Source organism: Pteropus alecto, unplaced genomic scaffold, assembly GCF_000325575.1.
Source record: "Pteropus alecto unplaced genomic scaffold, ASM32557v1 scaffold134, whole genome shotgun sequence".
Taxonomy (NCBI): domain Eukaryota; kingdom Metazoa; phylum Chordata; class Mammalia; order Chiroptera; family Pteropodidae; genus Pteropus; species Pteropus alecto.
Genome location: NW_006436283.1, coordinates 1,861,585 through 1,871,250, shown reverse-complemented (window position 1 = coordinate 1,871,250; position 9,666 = coordinate 1,861,585). Strand labels below are relative to the sequence as shown.

At 60.8% G+C, this 9,666-nt stretch overlaps 1 protein-coding gene across 3 annotated transcripts in view; it reads left to right on the top strand.

Annotated features, from left to right (window-relative positions):
* The window catches only part of CCDC40 (coiled-coil domain containing 40), a 33,950-nt gene extending 24,521 nt beyond the window's left edge, over positions 1-9,429 (top strand). For all 3 annotated transcript variants that reach the window (XM_015589780.2, XM_006912376.3, XM_025047144.1), the window contains 6 exons: positions 15-184; positions 274-365; positions 1,607-1,727; positions 5,435-5,623; positions 7,705-7,863; positions 8,413-9,429. In XM_015589780.2, coding sequence (XP_015445266.1) covers positions 15-184; positions 274-365; positions 1,607-1,727; positions 5,435-5,623; positions 7,705-7,863; positions 8,413-8,661 — 980 coding nt within the window. In that variant the 3' untranslated portion in view covers positions 8,662-9,429. The remainder of the gene's footprint in view (positions 1-14; positions 185-273; positions 366-1,606; positions 1,728-5,434; positions 5,624-7,704; positions 7,864-8,412) is intronic.
* Positions 9,430-9,666: the final 237 nt, after the last annotated feature.

The window sequence follows — 9,666 nt, the reverse complement described above, 5'->3', positions numbered from 1 at the left end:
GCCGCCCACCGCAGGGAAGATCGACCAGGAGAAGAAGGAGCAGAAGGACATCGAGCAGCACATGAAGGGCCTGGGCAACGACCTGAAGAGGCTGCACGTGCTCAGCAGCAGGAGCCGCAGTGACTCCGAGGGCCTGCAGCAGCACAACCTGGTGACCGAGAACGAGTTCGTGCGGTCGCTCAAGGTCCGGTCCCTCCGTCCCCGAGGGCCCAGGCCTGGGCGCACGTCGCCCGGCGCCTGCCACACAGCCGTCCCCGCCTCTTGCCCCCGCAGGCCTCCGAGAGGGAGACCATCGAGATGCAGGAGCGGCTGGACCAGCTGACCGAGGAGAAGGCGTCCATCCTCAACAACCTGGTGGAGGCCGAGTGAGTGCCCGGGGCCGGGGCCGGGGCCGGTGGTCCGCGTGCGGCCGCCCCTGCCGTGTCCACGGCAGAGTCCCACCGTCCATTCGCGTCCCCCCGGGCAGCTGCAGAGTAGCCGTGGGGCCGTGCGGTAAAGCACCAGGGATGTTGCCCATAATACTGAAAACAAAAGGAAAGCACGGCAAAGCTCTCCTGGGCTGGCGGGTCCCAGACAGTTACAGACTCCACCGCCCCAGTGTCTGCGCCTCTGCCTCTGTCTGCCTCTCTCTTCACGCCACGGGTCTGCCTCCTTCAATGCCTGGCGGGGAAGGCATTGGCTTTTCGAGCCTTCGGCGTCTGTGGAAGCCGCGGCTTGTGCGCAGCCCTGAGCGAGCAGGGCGGCCACGTGCCAGCAGATTTGATCCGTGGATGCCGGAATTTCGATTTTACCTTCTCTTCTCCTGCACTCAGTCTTTGAGATCTGCTGCGTATTTTACACGTATGGCACGTCCCAAGTTCAAGGGCTCCGTAGCTGCACGTGGCTGCAGACGCCCTATTCACATGGGAGAGGCCAACACTGGCCGCTGGCCTGGGCTGTGACAGTGTCCAGCCCCAGAGCCCTCCGGCCACGCTCAGCCCCTCGGTTCTTAGCAAAGCAGATGCCCACCCCGTGCCTGGCCGGGGTGCTAGTGGGCCTCCCGCTGATGTGGTGGGTGCCCATGAGGTGCAGCCTGTGAGCCCCGCCTGCCCACCCACACGGGCATCGTAGGCGGAAGAGCCCACCGGTGTAAGGGACAGCCAGGTGGCCGCTGGAGGCTGCACCGTATTTGGGGAGTGCGACTTCTGGGGCATGGAGAGGAGAGGAAGGAGGAGGGGACAGCAGGACAGTTGACCTCCAGCCCCACTGTGGCCTCCAGGGTGGGGCAGTCCCCGCTCCAGCAGGCACTCGAGGGGGGATGTCAGGCGCGAGGGTTCAGGTTGACCTTCTGGTCCCAGACCGGGGGAAATGTCCTCACTTAACAGTCACACCCTCCACTCGTGCTGGGTGTTGAAATACACCCCTGGGAGGTGTCTTCCACAGTGACCGCACGGGGACCGCAGACACTGGCCCCATGCCTGAGCCCGCTTCCGCTCAGACCCAGCTCTCGACCCCGCCCCACCCCTACCCGCCACGGTGGGTGGGCTCTCAACTCCTGGAGCTCAGCCGGCTCGGAAGAAATCTCCTCAAATTCTCCGGCTCTAACTTGGCCTCCTCCTTTTCACAGACACCAGATCATGCTCTGGGAGAAAAAAATCCAGCTGGCAAAAGAGATGCGGGCCTCGGTGGATTCCGAGACCGGCCAGACGGAGATCCGAGCCATGAAGGCCGAGATCCACAGGATGAAGGTGGGTGGGGAGGGCCGGTGGGGGGCCCGGGGCGGGAGCCGCCCCAGCACAGTGACCCGCACGCACGCCAAGCGTCAGCGAAACACGCTGTCCCCCCTGCCCACCGGCCTTACGTCCATGTCCACTTCTGTTCTTCCTGCACCGAGACCGTCATAGAGCAGCTGGGACGCACAGCTCCGTATGTTCTGTCCCTAGCACAGGCGATCTGTGCACCCCAATTCTTAAATGCTGGCTGTGGTCCCCGCATCTCACAACCCACGAGTGGGGTGTGCCCCACTGCAGGAGCCAGGAGGGTCCCACTCAGGGAGAGGGTTCCAAGGGCACGGCCCCCCTCTTCCCGCTGGGACGCCCCCACCACCTCTCCCCGCCGTCATCTTTAGCTGGATTTCACGACCTTTAAAAGGTGGGTGATCAAATCACAAGCTGTCACCGAGCCAAGAGTTCAAGGCTTTAAGGGTACAAATAAGAGCAGGTGACAAAAATAAACGTGACATCACTTTCACAATGCTGTTTTTAATAACCCCTCCGGCTGTTGAGCTCAGAGGAATTCTGATCAGACGCATATACTTTTGAAGCTTTAAAAAACGGTGCATTTAATTGACTTTCCAAACCACACAAAGCTCGTGGGACCAAACCGTAGGACCGAACCGTCCAGCACAGCTCGTAAACGCACGGCCCGGGGCCGCCTCCCCTCTTCTCCGTGTTTTTTTCCTTAACGAAAATAGGATCCGTACCTGCAATTCAGCAACTTGTTTTTTAAAAAAAACAACGTGGCCATTAATCCATTCTTTAAGTCCCAGAGTTTACCATGGACATATCACGATTTTTCCGATGAAAATTCAGACTGTTTCCAGTGCATCGTCTCGTCACTGTGAACGACGTTACGATAATACCCTTACAGGAGGTCCCCCCTCACGAAGGGGGGCGCATTCCAAGACCCCCCCCCGGTGGACGCCCTGCCCTATGTGTACCGGGTTTTCTCTGCACGCACATTTCCCGCTCCCGTGAAGGAAGCACTTCCGGCTTCTCCGTGGCGCAGCAGGGCCACCCGCGTCGCTACTCCTGCACTTTGGGGCCACCGAGTAAAGTGAGGGTGACTTGAACACAAGCCTCGCGACACCCAGCAGTCGGTCTGATAACCGAGAGAGACGGCCGAATCCCCCACTCGGTAATCCTGCACTAGGATTACGGGGTCGCAGAGTCTCTGGCCATACCGGCGTGCGACTGGTCACTTTTCCAAAAGCTACCTGAGCTTGGCTGTGTCCCTACAGCCTCGGCGCTGCTGGGCATCCTCCGTCTGCCAGTCTTCTGAACTGAGGCATCGAATGAAGTCAGAGCTCGCCCTTTGTGGCACGCCGTGCTGCGGGTTTTGACAGAGACATACGATCCCGAAGCCTCTTTCCGTCATCGTCACACCCCCTCGTGCCCTTCCGCGTCGCCCGGCCCCGGACAACCACCGATCCCGCAGTTTCAGCTTTTCCGGGGTGTCATGAGTGGATCGCTCGGCACGGAGCATTTGAGCCCGGCTTTGCTCACCGGCCGCCGCGTGTCTGAGATTGGTCGTGGATAGCTCTGGCGACGCGTCTAAGACATCCTCTGTGATGTTTTCTTCTAGAAGCTTCGTGCTTTTGGGTTTTCCACTTAGGTCTATGATCTATTTCAAGTTGGTTTTCGTGGACGGGGCGAGCTGCGGACCCAGGTCAGTGTTTCGGCGTGTGGACGTCACATTGTCCTTCCCCCACGGGATGCCTTCGCGCCCCCGTCGCAATCAGCTGACCACATCTTCTGGGCCGTCCGTGGCGTCCCACGGATCTACGAGCCTGTCCTTCCGCGAATCCCGCACAGGCTCCGTTCCCGCGGCTCTGTACTCGGGGGATTCCTCCAGCTTGGTCCCGCCTTTTCAAAATCGTGACGTCTGGTCTACATCTTTGGCCTTTCCATGAAAATGTGAGAATCGGCTCTTTCATTTCTACAAAACTTCCTGCTGGGATCGTGGCTGGAACTGAACAGGACGTCCAGGTCGGCGGGGAGAGAAACGACACGCGATGGCGAAGGCTCTGACCCCCGAGCACGAGGTCTCCGCCTTCACTTAGGTCCTGTTTGACTTCCCATGCCCGTGTTTCCGGTTTCTGCCACCTGGGTCTTCCGGACCTTTTTATTAGATTTATGCCTAAGCAGTTCAAGTTCTCTGGTGCTGTCGTAAATGATATTTAAATGTTTTTTCCAATTGCTCATTGTTACCGTACAGAAGTACAATTGATTTTTGTATATTAACGATTTCTGCGACGTTGCCTAACTCACTTGTTCATTTACCAGTCTTTATAACATCTGACGATTCACTGTGTGAAAAGGGGTTTTGTGAGTGTCCCGTGGCTTTGTGTTGCTGGCTCGCCCGGGGGGATTAGGCCGAGGCGCGTGCCTCCGCGTCCGCGCGTGTGTGCACACGCGTGTTCTGTGCTGCTGTTTGCATTTTGTCGATTTCTTCTTGGGCTGTTTTCTCGTTTCTCAGGAATTCCAGGAGCTCCTTGTGTTTTGGGGCACTAATCCCCGTCTTTAATACCTATTCCAAATATTCTCTCTACCGCTGGCCTTTCCGCCTGCGTGGGGTCTTGCCCGCTCAGAACGTACGCCACGTTTCTGTTGGAGAAGGTTATCCGTCGCTTTCTGTGTGGCTCCTAGGTCTCCTGTATTGCTTCAGCAGGTCCCCCCAGCTCGAAGTTACACAAATACACTCCTAGGTTGTTTTCCATGGTTCGCACATACTCAGACCTAGAATCCGCCTGGAATTTCTGTTTGCGAGGGGGTGAAGTAGCGGTCCATCTCCATTTTCTCCCAGCTGGGGAGTTTTGCCAACAGCGTGTATGAAAGAATCCACGCTTTTCTCATTAAATCGAGGTGACCCAGCAGCTCCCCACACGTGACCTGGCCGCACCCCGCTGCTCTGTTGTGACAGTCACTTGGACAAGGCTTACACCAGTGCGGAGCGTTTAGTTACTGTCACCCTGTGGTCCATCTTGAACCGCCGTCGGCCAGGTCTTCCTGCACCATTCTGGGGATTCTCGCTCACTCACCCTTTTTCCTTATTGTAATCAACTTGCTGAGGTGTAACTCACAGACAATAACGCACACGCTTTAAACGCCCAGTTTGGTGAGTTTTGACACATGTACACACGTGTGCAGCCATCACCATAATCAAGACGCATAACACTCCACCACCAGAGAAAGTTCCCTTGTGCGTCTTACAGTCGACCTGTCACCACGACCCAGTCCCCAGCCCAGGTCCCACACGCCCTTCATGGCACCCACTATTCCGCGAAACCATGGTGCGTTTGTCCCAACCGAGGAATCAACCTCGAGACACAACAACGAACCGAACTACAGACGATACCAGATTCCGCTGTTCGGGGGCTGATGTCTCTTTCCTGCTTCCAGGAGCCAAACCCCAGGCACCGTCCTCACAGCTCCCACCCCCTCCGGTCTCTGACCGTTTCTGTGTCTCCTGCTGCCGGTTCGTTCTCTATAGGGACCTTAAACCCACCCTGGCCGGTTGACGATGCCTCCAGATTCTCTGTCCTCGGGCGGGTCCCCCTCGCCGGTTCCCTGCTGGTTCCGTGGGGTGGACCGGGTGTGGGGGTGGGGGTGCTGGCAGCTCACCCGGGCAGCCGTGTCTCAGCCTCCTGCCCGGCCCCTCTGCCCTGCGTACCCAGGTCAAGCACGGGCAGCTGCTGAAGCAGCAGGAGAGGATGATCCGAGACATGGAGCTGGCCGTCGCCCGCAGGGAGACCATCGTGACCCGGGCTGAGGGGCACAGCAAGATAGACAAGCAGTTTATCACCCGGACAGACTTCCACCACAAGCAGACGGAGCTGCGGCGGAAGATCAGAGACGTCCACAAGGTAGGGGAGCCCCGACGCGGAAGGGGACGCGCCGAGGGTGGCCCGTCTGCGGGCTGGCATCCACCCGCCATCCCCCTTGCACAAGGTCGGCGTGTGTCACCAGCCTCTCTGGCAGGCATCGCTGGCCCGGGCTGTCCTCGGATGCTGCGCCTGCCCCGGCCTGGGCTGTGATTTCAGCCCGTCCCCCCAGCCCGCTTCTCAGCCAGCGCCTCTTTTTCTGCCCCTCGTTCTGGGGCTGTCGTCAGAGCTGCTACGTCAGGCTGTTCTACGAGACAGAGAAGTGACAGTGGGGCCCGAGGGGGAATAGAAGGGGCCTGGCTTTGGAACCAGACGAGCCAGCTTTGTCCTGCACCGTGGACAAAAGCCACCGCGTCCTCTGAGCCTGAGACCCGCACCCCACGTGCTGGTTCTGGGTGGTGACACAGTGGCTGCCAGAGAGCCCTGGAGGTCAGTGGGTGCCTCCCCAGGACCCCTGATGTCTGCAGTGTTAGGGCCTCTCTCGGGTTTAACAGGAGGTCTCACTGGAGGGTGCAGCTGGGAGCTGGAGGCGGCCATATATCAGCCCCTTCTGCGTAACGGAAGCGCCATCAGGGACGCGTGGTGTCAGCGAAGGCATGGGCCTCCGTGTCTGACGCTGAGTGGGTGCAGGGCACAGGCCGATGGGGACGCGAAGACACCCACGTGAGCCCACATCTCTGCTCGCCAGGCCACACTGACCAAGCACGTGGTGTGTGCCCTGGACGGGGAGCAGCTGGTGTCCCTGAGCAATCGCCAGGCCAGGGTTCAGGCTCAACCTTCCCTCGGCCCGCGCTGCGCAGCAGTGTGGCCTTGGGTGCGTGTGGAAGCTTTGTAAGCCTGTTTCCTCGTCTGCCCGGTAGAAACGTGAGCAGTTAACCCCTGCCAGCTAGGCCAAGGGTCACGTGAGGCAGACCCTGACCGCGGACCCCTGCAGTGGGGGTCCAGCCATCTCTGCCTCTCACAGCTCAGGCCGCTGGCTGCCTCTCTGTGCCTCAGCTTACTGACCTGTGGAATGGACACTCATGTCACGAAATGCTGGACTAGCCCCGAGGGAGTAAGTCCCGTGTAAGGGCAGGTCAGCCGAAATGACAGACGTGACCCAGCTGCTAGTTTGGATGTCACTCAAGGTGGCCGAGTGGCCTTTTCTGGGTCCTTGTCGGCTCATCTTCTCTGTCACACCGGCCACTCCTGACACCCATTCCTCCCCAGCCATCCCGGCTCCCCTGGGCGTGCCTCTCACCCCTCCCCAGCAGAGAGTCCTGCTGGGGCCCCCTCCCTGCCTCGCCCGCCCCGACGCCCTCCTGCACCCACGTCTGGCTCCCGGCGACGGGACGGGTGCACACCAATCCTCCTGCGTCTCTCACACACACGCCCAGCGCGACCTCCGGTCACCCCGGGCAGTCGCATCGCACACACTCCGGTGTCCCCAGCCACAGCCCGAGCACTTTCTCCTTCGTTCATCCACCGGAGCCGCCAGCAGCCAAGCGCTATCAGACTTCGCTTCCTCTTAATCGTCTGCTTCCCCCGAGAACCAGCCCCTGCCCCCCAACCCCACGGTGACGGTGCCCAGCCTGTCCTCTGTGCTCTGGGCTGCAGATGCCGGCCACCTCCACTCCCACGCCCTGCCTCACGCTCCCCGGCCCACGCCTGCACCCCTGCGGCACGGCCCCTGCCCCGGGAGTCTCCCCCACTTTTGGCACGCAGCTGCCAAGCTGCGCCTGGTTCCCGGTGCCCATGCAGACACATCCCCTGCAGGAGGGGGGGGCCCCCCCAGGACTCTTGGCGCTCCCCGTCTTTGTTCAAGTGGAGCCCGTCTTTGGGGAGCGGTCCACAGTGAGGGTTTAACTGGGCCCTGGCGTCCCACTGGAACTTCCTCCCGCTCCCGCCCTGGTCGCGGTGTGAGGCGCTGGGACTGTCCTCACCCCCGGGACTGTCCTCACCCCGGGGAGTCCTCCCAGACCCTGTGCATAGGAGGCTCTCGGCGGGGCCTTCCAGCTCGACTCCTCTCCGCCCACTAGAGAAGCAGGACGCAGGGTCCCCAGATGACCCCGCCTGTCCCCTAGGCCACCGAAGCGTGCACCACCACCCTCTCGGAGCTGGAAGACACGCAGAAGCACGTGAGCGACCGCCTGCAGGAGCAGCAGGCTCAGCTGTCGGCCGCGCAGGCCCACACCGAGGAGCTCGATGCTGACCTGGACCGGCTCGTGGCCCTCAAGCGACAGGTAGACAAGGCCGTGAGCCACGAGGGCCACGAGGAACCCAGGCCAGGGAGTCTGCTGCCGTCACAGCCGCAGCGCCACATGTCCACGGGCGCGGCCTGCCCCGGACCCGGTCAAGCCCGAGCGTGGCGTGACCCTTCGTCCACCATTGTGGTCCGGGCATGGCCCTGGGCACCTCTGTGGGCTGCAGCGTGGAACAGAAAAGCCCCCGTCCCCCGTCCCCCACCCTCCCAGAGGCCACGTCCTGGGGGCGGGAGGGAGCGCACGTTAGATGGTGGCAGACGCTCTGGAGAAAATCTGGGAGGAGCGGGGGCGGGGTGGCAGGGGGTGGAGACGGCCGGTGGAGCAAACGTGAGTCGGGCTTGCCGGAGACGGAGTCGGGGGAGCGGGCCACCCCGGCAGAGGGCGCAGACTGTCCCCGCAATGCGGAGCCTGTGCCTGTGGCCGTTGGCGTCCTCTGCCGTTTCCCGCGACCTGAGTGTGTATGGGGTGGCCCCGGGGGCCCTCTTTTCACTGTGCACTGCCTGACCCAGATCCCCTCTCCCGCCCAAGAACCTTTCCGAGCTCGTGGCCCTGCAGACACGCCAGAAGCACCTGCAGGCGGTGAAGGATGGCAGGTATGTGTTCCTGTACCGCTCCAAGGACTCACTGCTGGGGGAGCACAGGCGCATGCACAACCGGCTGGCCGCCATCGGCTCCATCCTCGACCACGTCAAGGACGAGTACCCCCAGTTCCAGGAGGTCCTGCTCAAGGTCAGACAGACGATCGCCAGCAAGCTGGAGTCACCCGGGCCCTCCTAGAAAGCGGCCTGGCCGGCGACTTCCCGGGCTGGCCTCCGTGGAAGAGCTTGGGATAGCATAAAAAGATTTAGGACCTTTCTGTGTCACTGAAAGCCACGTTTGCCCTCAGAGAATAACACCATTTAAGAGGTCAGCACTATAGGAATTTCTTCAGCCACCCAGCTGGTTAAACCCTGTCGAATCCCAGTGTTTCCAGTCGCATCGAAGGCAGGCGTCCCTCTGCGAAGGCCGCGCTTGCTCTCCCGAGTGAGACCTGGGCAGGTGGGGGCCCCCACTTCCCCACGTGAGTGCTCAGAAGGGGGCTGTGCTCCCTGCCGTGTGCTGACGCCAATTCAGAGCCGGGTGGGTGAGTGAAGGGGAGGGGCCCACGGGAGGCGCGAGCAGGAAGGCGCCCGGGCCTCAGCACCTCTGCCAGGGCGCACCCGAAAGCCCACACGCCCCCTTCTCACCCGTGCTTCCCCGGCCCCCACCCCCACTCCCAGCCCCGGCTAAGACCAGACTCACAGCTCCCAGGAGGAAGTGCGGGCGGATCGAGCCCACGCAGCTGTTTACAGGGACCTAAGGAAGGAAACGAGACCCTGCACGAGGGTGAATGCTGAGACCACGTCCCATTGTCCCGCCTTCACCGCCACTGGCTTCCTTCTCCCCCGCCCGATTCCTGAGCTCTTGTCACCTTGTGGCTTCTATGCAATGTAAACGGAAAATGTTCAACGCGATCATTTCATTTCAAACTTTTCAGCAGAAAAATAAAACTTTTTTTGAGAATAAGGGAGAAAGGCATTTATCCTGAAACATTTCAGAAAAACAAAAACCATAAAGTGGGGTCGATTTTATGTTTCCCTTTACGTAATGAGTAAGTTAATAAGTGACTTAACTAAAGCCGCTTCCACGTGTTCGCTCTTTGCCATTTCGGTGCCGAACACCTGTGCCCGCCTCGCAGGCCGGACTGGCGGGAGGGGTGCACCCCCGGACGGCCGGGCCGGCTCCCGGAAACCCGACAGCCGC